Below are 12,438 nucleotides of genomic sequence, written 5' to 3'. Positions count from 1 at the left end.
CATATTCACTGATTATGCAGTTTGTTCGCTTTTTCATACTTTTTCCAAGGTAAACAGCCACATCAGCGCTCAAATGTACATAAGTAAGTGACCGCATCACTGCTCAAACGAATTTCAGTTTATATGAAAAAACTTAAGAGTAAGTGAGTTCTGAGCTTCTTCATGTCAGGAGTACTTTCAGTCTCTGTGCCCAAAGCTACATCCATTTCATCATAAAACTAGGCCTACACAAGCACTGTACATAAAGTAACAGCTCAGAGACCTATTATTTATAATATAGTTATACTTATACTATTTATAATATATAATGCTGTTTCTGTGGGTTTGCAATCTTTTAATATGGTTTTAACAAGGAAGTATTGTACTGTCAGCTGGGCTGAAGCACTCGCAGTGACCAGTGAGGGGAGCTCAGCAGCTAAAATCTACCGGTCTGTGACAGTGGTGATTCAGTATTGTCAGTCCACTTTCGTTTGCACATGTACTGAACCCTTCTAACACAAACACACTTACATTGGTGGTTTGGCTGTGTGACAGGTAGGTAACACGTGCGAAAGGATCAGAGAGGCCGGAGTTGTCGGCAGCGATCAGACCACGAGCCTGATACATGTGGCACCTCAGCTGGAACTGATGCTGCTCTGGAGACACACATAGATGAAATAGGAAATGTAGTTTGCAGTGAGTTTCAAGGCTTTGTTCGCCAAAAAAAGAGGTATCTGATATAGCCAAAGTTTTCTGCATATAATTGTGATGTCACTGATCACCTTTTTCCTGTAAATTGTATCTGAACAACTAAGTAAGAGATGCTAAAGATAGATTATCATAAACCCAGAAGTTAGAAATTATTTTCATAACATTGTCCTTCAGTGTTGGCTGATATGTGAGCCCAAAACCCTATACATTTCAAAGACAAAAGTAACCATAGAGATACATAGAGATAGAAAAATAAATTTTAATAGTCAGTTTCTTTCATACCTGCGGAGACAAGGTATGCTGGAGGGTTGCTGGCATCAACTCCCCCTGAGGCCGGAGTGAATCCTGCAGGCAAGTCGTCCAACATAGAGCCAGAGTCTAAACAGGTTCCAAGCCACAGATACACATCTAGCTTTGCTTGGACTGATAAGCCTGCAACACGCTTCCCTGGAGGCTGCAACAAAGACGCACATATATTTTTTTTCTCTGCCAGCCTTCATATTTTGAAAAATACATTTTAAGTTCTCTGTGTGTGTTTACCCTCAGAAACAGTGTTATTATCTTGCCACAGTGGATTCCTCTGGTCTCCTGGCTGCTAGAGAACAGCAGGTCTCTGGCTCGAACCCGAGCATACGCAATGCGCTTGTTATGGCTTAGCAACCACACAAACACATCTGGTATTGTGTGCTGGGGCTGCAGGGTGAGAGGGCATGCATAAGTGAGAAGTAAAGTAAGGATGTAGAAAGTGAATACTGTAAACTGTATGGGCAGTCTTACACACAGGATGTACACGAAACACACACATACAGGGTGAGTGCCGTACCTCCTCCACAAGAAAGCGTATTCTGTGTGTGAGTTTTATTGCATCCTGCAGCATTTCTTTCACACCACCAGCTTTCTTCTTCCTCTCTAACAAGGACTGGGCATCCCCAATCACACTCTCCTGCAACACACACACACATTGTTGTAATGTGTGATTTTTGCACATCTTAAGATTGAAGTAACACATGGATGGAGGGCTAGATGGTTGTAGTACACAATGTAATAAAATATATAAGATGGGTCTAGTTGTTTTTAGAAATTTTAATGTAGGAAAGCTACATATTATAACTATAAATAAATGTTTTCAGTGTGTTTGTGTGTGTGTGTGTGTGCAAATGTGTGTGTGTATCTCAGATTTTCCCACCAGCTCCTGTGTACACAGGGTAAGGCGTTTCTTATCCAGTTGTGTCAGGTAACTGGACTTTAGCTCTGCTTTCAACTTGGCCTCTGCTGCTGCTATGAAACTCCTGTAGAAAATAACACACATTTAACACAGGTACATGATGATAGATGCAGGTACATGATGAACTAGAGAAGGTTTGCCTTGTCTCTGCTGAATAGGGGAGGGACTCGGAATCAGACGTGTTACATCACATTTGGTTTTACACAGTGTCGGGAGATTAACATTGAGAAGGGCAAAATAAAACATGATTAAAATAACTGATCAATGGCTTTTTGTCTGGAAAAATATCAGATATCAACTGCCTCTGTTTCAACAGGATTTCAACACCTCTAAGTGTCAAAATACTATCCAGAGAGATCTTAGACACACAAGAGCTACTGAATATATTAGTAAACACAAGTTCTGCCTTGGACCAACTCCTTACTCCTGCTGTTGGTTATATGATTATGTTGCAAAGGTTGATGCAGTATTATCTTCTGTCTCTTTCTGCAGGTAATTCTGCCTCTGGAGCTGTAGAGTCTGATCTGTGATGACAAGCCTTCTGCTGCTCCTACAACCCTGCTCAACACCTGCTGCTAGAATTAGAAATTAGTGATGCTGCTTCTAGTATTGTTGCTACTTTTGCAATTACTTCTTTAATCATCACTACTATCATTACTACTGCTGTATTATTGGTATCACTTTAGATTTTTTTACATGAAATCCGTGTTATGCTATGGTCTTCTGTCGCTATCCTCCACCCCCAACCCCAGAGTATGGCCTAGACCTGCTCTATATGAAAAGTGCCCTGAGATGACTTTTGTTGTGATTCGGCGCTATATAAATAAAATTGAATTCAATTGAATTTGGACTTTTAAGTTTCTCAGTAATGACACAATGAACAGTGCTTTCTCTCAGTGGAGCAATGAGAAGCTTGTATGTACATGCATACTGCAATGAAAGACTCATGGTTATCATTTATCTTCTAGAGTTGATTTTTTATGAAGAAACAATAGCCACCAAGGTGTTATCATGCTTGGATTAGGTTGTCTGAATACCTGGCATCCATACAGAACTCTCTCACAGTGGTTTTGAGTGTATCCTCCGCCCCAGGATCTGCCCTCTTGTGTTGCTCCTCTGCACTGGCAACACCATCCTCCTGAAAGAAAGGAAATGTTTTCCTCATTAGGACTGCCGTGGATTTTGATAGCCACATCCTTCACAAACCGGTTTATAAAAATGACACCACTGGTCAAGCAGACACTGTAGCTTCTTTCAGAGTTTGTAATTCTGACTGCAACAACTACATCAGGCAGGTCACTAATGTCTTAAACACACAGTGAAGATGCACAGCCCCATTGTATTGTCAAATCAGACCAGCGGTGATGTGGTCTGAATCAGCTGAGGCATCCAAAAATTTTTAAAATTTCCATAAAGGAGCAAGAGAACATGTTATGTTAATGTTGCTGATATTCTGACAAAAATAAAAGAGAGAAAATAACATGTCATGAGATTGTGTGTGTGTGTGTGTGTGTGTGTGTGTGTGTGCACATACAAACAGAACAGCTATATTCTCCAGCATATTGGAGTTGTAGAGTCGATAAGTTCTGTCCTCCCACTGACTCAGCACATTAATACATGGCTTCTGATTCTCCAGGGGTAGATACATGTAGTGCCTAAATGTACACACACAGAAATATATATGTATTGTAAGTGACTTTTTTTTCTCTCTATTAGATCATGGTTATTTATAGACATGCTTCCATTAGCAGTCTTAAACATCTGGATGCTATCTATCACTCAGTTAGTTATTACTTACGTGTCATATGGCACCCATCATTGTGACTTGTATCAGAAGGTGGGCTTGCCATCTCAATTAGGCAAGGTCTACTTATTTATAAAGGACTACTTCAGAAATTACTTCCTTATTTTATCATCACTCCTGTGCCCAATACATTGTTTAATATTTGTTGTACGGACTGGTGACACTATATGGTCCTGCTGTAAATATTAATCTTGGAAAAAACAGCCCTCAGATATTACACATCCCGCTTGTCTGGAATCAAGTACTAAGTAGACTGAAACTTGACACACTGATACCAATTGGCCAATTCAAGAACTGGGTTAGAGGATTTAAAATCTAGATTTGCTTTCATGGCAATAGTCATCTCATCTCTTTTATTAAATGCTGTGATGTGACTAAACCTGTTTCCTTCAGTGATGAGCGGTTTCTGTGGAGGTGTGGTGGACTTGTTGGAGGCAGAAGTCGAAGCAGTGTCCTGAGAAGCTCTGGGTAGGAGGGGGGAAGACGGGGAGGAAGGGGAGGTGCTCAGAGAGGGGCCGCCGAAGCTGTCACTGGTGTCTGGGACGTCAAGCCCTCTTCTCCTTGGAGCAGGACTGACAGTGACACTGATGCTAGGCTGGCCCTGGCCCTGTCCCTGGCCTGTAGACTCTAGGACATTACCAAAGTTGCCTGTGGGGGAGGAAACAAACATAGAAGATGTATCACCAGCCACATAAATACCAAACAGAAAAACAAACCATTGCCAACAAATGTCACAGTTTTAGGAATTAAACCTACTCAGCTGTGATTTTCAACAGAATAACAAGACAAACTAGTCAAAACATAACAAGAGTTGCATCAACACATACGTTATTAGCTCCTCAAAGGACTGTTGTAACTGTTATGTGACTGTTGTATTTGATTACTTTAATGTGTGAGGATTTTCCACTAAAAACAACATAGCAGATTTGGTTACTCACCCAGGGAAAACTCAATGCTGATTGGTCTGTCACCAATCTTTCTGTCAATCATGGTGGCTTCAAACAACGCTCCAAACAGCAGGAAGCTCTCGTTGTTGTCAGCATTCAGCTGGACACAGAAACATTTATTCATTTAACTAGTCTCCTAGACTATGACTCATGGGTACTAGGGGTGTAACAATTCTCCAAATCCACAGTTCGGTTCAGACTTTGGGATCTGAAATGTTCCCAAACTGCTGACTTGAATGTGCCCTAGGGGTTTGCAGTCTCGTGGTTATTATTCATCTTGAGCAAATTAAACTAGCAGGTTCTGTCTTCCCGTATCACAATATGATATTGTGGATGTGGACAATCTTAGTTTCAGAATCACTACACCACTAATGGGACCTGTGTGACCTAACCATACCGTATTATTAATTTACTACACTGTGTTTCTATGTTGGGAACACTGAGGGTATTATTCTTTTTAAAATAAGAACACTTTCTTTCTTACCACAGGAGGAGATTCCACGGGCAGGACCTCTGCTGCAACATTTTTCCCTTTGTCATCATCCTCCGGTGGTGCTCCTCCTGCAGCAGTCTTACCATCCTTCCCTCCAGCTTTTCCTGCTTTAACATCTTTCGTGGGCTTGATCATTTTGCTGAGTTTGGACTCTGCACCCGCGCCTCCTGATAGGATCTCCACTGCCAGCTCCATGTAGACCCGCCCCCTAACACCACCAAGGTTTGGACAGATGTTGTTGTTGGTTAGTCATTGACTAATTATTAATCTATACATTTCTGTCATAATATATTTTTTGAATAATCATCATCTTTTAACATTGACCTGTATGACACACCCTCTCCGATGCCCTCATTAAGCTCCACTGTGTCATCACCAAGTGAAAAGTTTCGGGCAGAGCCATACAGGTTGATCCAAGCAGGACCAAAAGTTGGTAAAAACCCTGGAGAAAGAGAGAAAGAGGGAATATCATAGAGAGTGAATATGAAGATCAAATGACAATCACCACAATACAATTCCAACAGTATGATTCCTGCCTTGTTTCCTTCCTCATTCTCCTCCATGTAATTCTCTTCTCCCTAAACTTTTTCTCCTTTCTTCTCACCTTCCTTTCCGTCATTATTTTTTTCTCCTTCTCCATCTCCATCCCTCCCTTCATCTCCCCTCACCTCTATCACCATCCTGTTCGTTGGAGACACGTCTCAGGTCAAAGTAGTGGGTTCCTATGGCAACATCATTCATGCTTCCCTCATCCCAGACCTATGAGGAGAGACAATCCAGAATCCTGTAACATTTGTATGATATATAATGTAATTATACATTTAAAAATAATGTATTTTTGAGTGTAATTTTTGATAAAATTGCAGCGAGTCAGTCATGTCTGAGCCACATAATAACATTCAGACCTGGATCTTCAGTCTCTGACACAGAGGAGGAAACATCTCTGTGAAGACAATCTGCTCGTTCCACACTGGGTCTGCTGTGGACTTTTGAGTGGATGTGCGACCCTGAGAGGTGAGGTAAGGAGACTTAGACTTTAGACTTACACTGAGTTCAAAACCATATTATCGTTTCAAGCACCAGCAGCCCTAGAAGCTAATATTTCAAAGAAGAGTAAAGCATCATCAAAATTGAACAGGTTTAGTTAACTAGTAGTTAATTTTTCTTCAGGACTATGCAGTAATGATACGGTTTCTTCCAGTACTTTGAGGACGTGTTTATATACTGTACACCTTCCCTCAATTTTAACTGACATCCCTAAAACCATGAACCATGTTTAATTTAGATTTCTGTCCAGATAAGTAGAAGAAGATGAGTTAAATAGCTCTCAATACATGCACATGCAGTTCAGCCCTTGGTTGGTTATGCAGAAAATTAGAAGATAAAGATAACACATTTTGTGTTATTTCTCTTTGTGGTAATTGAAAATTGCAAGTCAAAATAGCGACCACTGAGTTCCTTGGGAAAGAGGTAGAGGTCTAAGGGTGTCAAATCAGATGAACAGGGTGGGTGTTGGATAAGTTCAAATCCACATTTGCAGATGACTACACAAAGGCTGATGTTATCTGTTTTCTCAGACATTGCTGACTTGAAATTTGCAATGACCCAAAACAGAAATATCACAAAAGTTATTAACTTCAACCTTTCTTCATAATCACTCAAAGAGCTGACCTGCACATGTATGTAATGAGAGCTGTTTAACTCATCTCCTACCTTAGGCCACAAACTTATCAATCACCGTTTAAACTTTGAATTTGAACTTTTTCAGCTTTTTGAAACTGTTCCTTAAACCACTATTTTAGTTAATAATCACATCAACAAGACCTTTTTATTTTACAATAAAATAAAAAACATATTTTAAACCTACATTTTAAATGAATGTACAATACAAACAAATCACTGTACAGTAGTTGTTAATCAACCCACCACTTTTTTGAAGAAGCTGACCACTACATATGGGTCTATGAGTGCTGTGTTGTCTCCTATGAAGGCCTTGGTGACATTGGCCATGATGCTGGAGTTGTTCCTGGGAAGGCCTTCAGCTCGATACACCTTGACAAAGAAACGAGCCCAGGGTCGTTCAGCAGGAAAACCTTCTGGTATCAGGAGGTTCCTGAGGAAAAGGACATCACAGCAACACACAAATATATTACATCCCAGTCCAATCTGATTAATAAAGCCTTTTAACAACCAGGTTTGTCATGAACAACTTGAGCCTTGCAAATTCATTATATCAAATAATAAGACATCAAACTTGGGTTTCTACAAATAATTACAATTCATCCTCTAAAAAGTACAAAAAAATCGACTAAAAGGCACAAAAGAAAATGTATGTGCTTCCTAGAGACAGAGGATTGATTGGCCAGTGTCAAAAAATAAAATTACAAGTCAAAACACATTACTGCACAATGACTGTAAACATGTTAGGTCTTGCAACAGTTCCTAACTAGATAAGGTAAGGATACCCCAAACCAATATTTAGAAAAAAGATAGGTGTCATACTTGTCTATCTGCTCTTCAGCATCACTCGCTTTTGGACCTGGTTGCATGTTATCTCCCTTTGCTGAGACGCTGATGTCACACTTGACATAACCTTTGACCCCAGTGCTAATGTCACCGGGATTAGTCAGCATTGCCCACTTATTGATAAACTGGTGACCTGAGAAAGCAAGGAAGAGACAGGCCTGTAGGCAAACCACCACCCCAAAATGTGCTCAAGAGCAATTACTGGCCACCAGCGTGTACATGGTCATTAGCATGTTGTTACCTGGCTGTTTGTAGACTGTCCACACATCCAGCTTAAAGGAGCCAATACAGAAACTCCTCAGCATCTTAGAGTGCATCACCTCGAGAGAAAAACAGGCACAAAGACAGATCACAACCTCGAACATAATAGGGCACTTGAAAACCTAATGACCCAAAGATCAATGGTTCTGCAAGCACACAAAGACCATGGAAGTACAGACATAAGGTACACCTGAAGTCAAGCTAAAACAAAGATACTGACAGATTCTAAAAAACCTGTCAGTAACAACCATTTTTGAAACACTACTCTTATTTACCCTTAGTACTCACAGTAAGCTTGATAACTTTGTCGAAGAAGACCGTTTTATGGGCAAAGAAGTCAAACACGAAATACTAATGAAAAGAGGAGGGGGGAGGACAGTTAGGAAATTCACACACACTTCTACAGTAAGACAATTTGTTGAGTCGTTAGGTCATCCTAATTTAACCTGACCTCATTGTAAAAGGGAGCATTGGTTCCTTCTTTGACCGATGTCTGTTTCTTCTCATCACCGATCTCAATCACAACACTGGGGTCAATGTTTTCCCCCACTAGCTGTCTGGCCTCTGTGATGTTAATGGCAATCTATGAGACAAAGAACAAAACAAACAAACACTGCACTCGTGAGAAGGATTAGGTCCAATTATGTCTAATAAACTATACTTGTCACATATTAGTGACATATGTCTCATGCTACAAAGCAGATCTTCTGTATTGGATTGGTACTGTCATATTTTGCATATTTTTCTCTAGATGAAAATATTTGAAAGTTTAATTTTCAACTCACTAAATTATAAAAGCATACTATTTGGTCTTTTCTGTCTTAAGCAGTAAAATGGTCAGTTATTTAATTGTTTCTTCCTGGTTTCCCATTTTATTTATATATTTCTCGCTTACAATTTTTACTGTTGAGAGTGCATGTATTTACATCTTCATTTAGAGTAATATATAACCCAAACTTGGTCCATAACTGTATGTTCAGTTGCTGTGTTACCTGGAAGCTCTGTGGTTTCCCTTCACTGTCTTGGATGTGAGTATTCAATTTGGACCTGTGAAAGTTTTACTGTACAGGTCAGTCATCATCAAGCAGAGTAATACAGAGTAATACAGAGGTATATGCATATAAAAGTTATAATAATACACAGATATTTATGATAAGTGTTGCAAATATAAAAAACTGTCTTCTGTCATTAGTCATCAAACCACCAACAGACACAAAACTCAAATGCTTTAAAACTACCAAGATGAAGACATTATGATGAGGAATCTATCACATGATGGTGTTGAAGAAGCAACTGAATTTAATATGAAAAATGGCAGCAATATATATTCGACCAATAACAAGTAATAGGATCCATTTGATATCTTGCAAACAAAAGAATAAATAAATAAGGACAAACACTTACATCATTTGGCAAATTAACCTTAAGTTCCCATCACAACAGTATGTATTAAAAAGGAATATTTAGAATGACCACTTTCCCTTTTGATTTTATTTTATTTCAAAGTTAATGCAGTTTAATCTGTTTGGGCAATTCTAGATCACAGGATATGTTATATTCTTTTCTGAATGAAGTGTGTTACGATCACTGTCTAAGGTGATGATTCAAGGGCACCGGGATCTTTCATGCTGTCAGGTGGGACCCAAAACTGATGGGATTTACCATTCCAAACATCAGGTTTATTTAATGATTTTTGTCAATAAATTTGGATGAGCCATTTCTGTCAACTGCAGAGGCATGAATACATAATGCTTCAGGAGAGATTAGATATACTTAATTTAAAAAATAACTTAATACTGTATGCAGCTGTTATACAGTGTGTGACAATATTCCATACCTCTTGTTGTTTGGTATTACTCTGGTTCTGACTGCAGAGGTTCCTGGTTGATCTTCAGTGTTTTCTCCCTCCAGCAGGGGAGACGCTTCTGAGGGTGCCTCTGTCTCACTGTCTACAGACATAAGTACAGAAATGCACACACATGGACTGACCTTATTTTGCACTGACCTTATTTTATGTATAAATAAATAAAGTCTGACAGGAGCAATCCCAAAGGCCTATCTAAATTTACTGTTTGAGCTTCCTGTTACTAGAAAAGGTCAACAAGGTTGTGCTGTTCCGGATAAGAAATTCTACAAACAGTGAGAAATCTGGCTTTCAGCCATCCCTTAAAAGGTGAGTAGCACTACTAACAGTAACATAAAACAAAGGGGTGGATTTGGAATCCCCATTTTTTTTTAAGTTGAAAAAGTGTTGTGATTATTAATTACTCAAATTATTTTGGAATATTCAGTAATATGCAGATGTTCATGTCAGATTAAACCTGCTCCTGCATCTTGTTGGGTGCAGAAACAATTCAAACCAAGGGACCATCTGAACAGCAGACCTTTACTGTATTAGCACACAAAGTAAACAGACAATTACATCCTGTGATGAATTATGTTCTGTGTTGTCCCTGAAAACCTAAATTACCCATAATGACTGTGACTATATACACTCTCAGTCCAGTATCAAACATGTGACTGTTTGACAAGGGTAAGTCTCACCCACAGGGATAATTACTCTATTGTACACAGTGAATACAGCCAAGATTGTGAGATTTTGTGTGTATGTATGTGTGTGTGTGTGTGTGTGTGTGCGTGTGTGTGTGTGTGTGTTTGCTTTCCAGGCCTTACCCACAGCTCCTTTGTTTGCCAGAACCAGGTCTGTGTTGACTTTCTTCTTCTTTTTCTTCACTTTCAGGCCAAACATCGTCTTAGCCTTTCTGCTCACAGAAGAAGAACAATTTCAGTTAGTCAAAACTTAAGGGTGTTTAAGGGTTTAAACACCCATACTGGGTCAGTCACCCAGCCTCAATCATTGATTATTATTCCCCCTCCAAAAAAAAAAAAAAAAACAAGAGGTGAAGATAGCTACACTACAGTCCATTACCAGGGAAGATACCAAGTGTCTGATGATGGTGAGTCAGTGACTTCAGTCAGTCACTGACTGAGGCCAAGTATTTAGCATGATTACAATGCATTTGTTGTTTTCCATAAAATAACAAATCAAACAGCACACAACATTATATTGCCATTCTCCATCATCAGCTTATTATATATATATATATACTGTGTATATATATACAGTGTATATATATATATAGATATATATGTTGTTGATATTTGTGTGTGTATATATATAAATATATATATGTCCCTAACTGCAAAAATAAGACTGATAAATGTGACACAGATGTCATTTTAAGTTGTCAACAGCAACAAAACAATACTTTAAACTGCTCACCGTCGCTCGGTTGCAGGACTCTCAAAAGGATCCATTCTGTTGAAGTCCAGAGAAGTTTTCTTTTTCTACTAACAGTCACCAGGAAGTTGGACTTCACTTTGCAACAGAAAACTAAACTTCCGCCTCAACGAATCACATCTGGTTGTTTTTCTGCTTTTCTGCCACTGAGTGATTAAGGATGTTAGATGTTTTTTTTTTTTTTTTTTTTTTTTTACCTTATTTCTCTGCTGAGAATAAGACGTAACTGTACAGTAAATAAAGAGTTATCCAAACATCCTTCAAATTGACCTCACAAATAACCTCACTGTCTCCAGCTGCCTCCTCATGCACAAATAAATGAACTCGATCCAGTCTGAGCTTTAAATATCTCTGCACTCGTAGATTACACCTGACTGTCCAGGTCAGCTCCTTCCTCCTTGTTCTAACGAAAATATTTTCATCCTATCTCTCTCTATGTTTAACTAGCTGTGGTTCCAGTGGCTCATTTTCTTTAGAGTGTTGTGTTAGTTTGTGGTTTAGGTGAAGGGACCTGCCCTCCTTGCTCCACTGTTTTCTAATGCTGCTTTCACTGTCAGAATATTCTCATGAGATGATGAGAAGTGTTCCCTTTGTTAGTTCAGTTTTACATGTGAGAGTGATGATAGTCACACAATAACATTAAAACACTCTCCTTCAACAAGAAATCTCAACATAAAGCATAAAGGAGAAGCTGATTATAGTTTTCATGCTTAGTAGAACAAAAGAGAGTGGACTGATGCTTATATCAAGCTACTTTTAAGTCTGATGAAATTCTAGACTAAAACCAACCAATAAGTTTGTTTCTCAAAAATTTGTTGGGGGACATTTTCAGGCATGGATTAATATGGATTTGATGCACATTAGTGTGTATTTATCGCAGTATGTTAGAATGTGTCCTGATGTAGTGCGTTGCCAGATGATGCTGAATTTGGTTGCAGCAAAAGTTGGTTTAATTTTTTTCCTCTTTGTTTTGCCATACAATATTGCATTTTTTTTTAGCCAGAGCCTCTGCTGTGAAAGCAGTGGTCAGATTGAAATGAATGAGGAGGTTTCATTTTTTTTCTTTTTACATTTTGCTGTTTTGCTTTGTCTATCTGAACACAGGCTCACAAGGCCTGTGTGAACCTAAAACCACAAACTTTGAATATCTGTGGGAAGCTTTTTTGTTTTGGATTGATGTAACCAAACAAC

At 39.0% G+C, this 12,438-nt stretch overlaps 1 protein-coding gene across 1 annotated transcript in view; it reads right to left on the bottom strand.

The window, feature by feature from the left end:
- fer1l6 (fer-1 like family member 6) overlaps window positions 1-12,438 on the bottom strand; it is a 26,498-nt gene extending 14,060 nt beyond the window's left edge. Inside the window, 22 exon segments of the mRNA XM_018660673.2 lie at window positions 511-635; window positions 973-1,144; window positions 1,231-1,383; window positions 1,514-1,633; window positions 1,877-1,979; window positions 2,953-3,053; window positions 3,450-3,570; window positions 4,100-4,367; window positions 4,658-4,766; window positions 5,151-5,367; window positions 5,484-5,601; window positions 5,828-5,918; window positions 6,065-6,166; window positions 7,086-7,272; window positions 7,662-7,818; window positions 7,927-8,005; window positions 8,235-8,297; window positions 8,398-8,529; window positions 8,939-8,993; window positions 9,784-9,895; window positions 10,620-10,708; window positions 11,230-12,438. Of these exon segments, the coding sequence (XP_018516189.1) occupies window positions 511-635; window positions 973-1,144; window positions 1,231-1,383; window positions 1,514-1,633; window positions 1,877-1,979; window positions 2,953-3,053; window positions 3,450-3,570; window positions 4,100-4,367; window positions 4,658-4,766; window positions 5,151-5,367; window positions 5,484-5,601; window positions 5,828-5,918; window positions 6,065-6,166; window positions 7,086-7,272; window positions 7,662-7,818; window positions 7,927-8,005; window positions 8,235-8,297; window positions 8,398-8,529; window positions 8,939-8,993; window positions 9,784-9,895; window positions 10,620-10,708; window positions 11,230-11,264 (2,709 nt within the window). The 5' untranslated portion in view covers window positions 11,265-12,438.

The sequence above is a fragment of the Lates calcarifer genome, linkage group LG1 (genome assembly GCF_001640805.2).
Source record: "Lates calcarifer isolate ASB-BC8 linkage group LG1, TLL_Latcal_v3, whole genome shotgun sequence".
Lineage (NCBI taxonomy): Eukaryota > Metazoa > Chordata > Actinopteri > Centropomidae > Lates > Lates calcarifer.
Note: the sequence above shows the minus strand (reverse complement) of the source record. Positions and strands in the feature narration are given on the sequence as shown.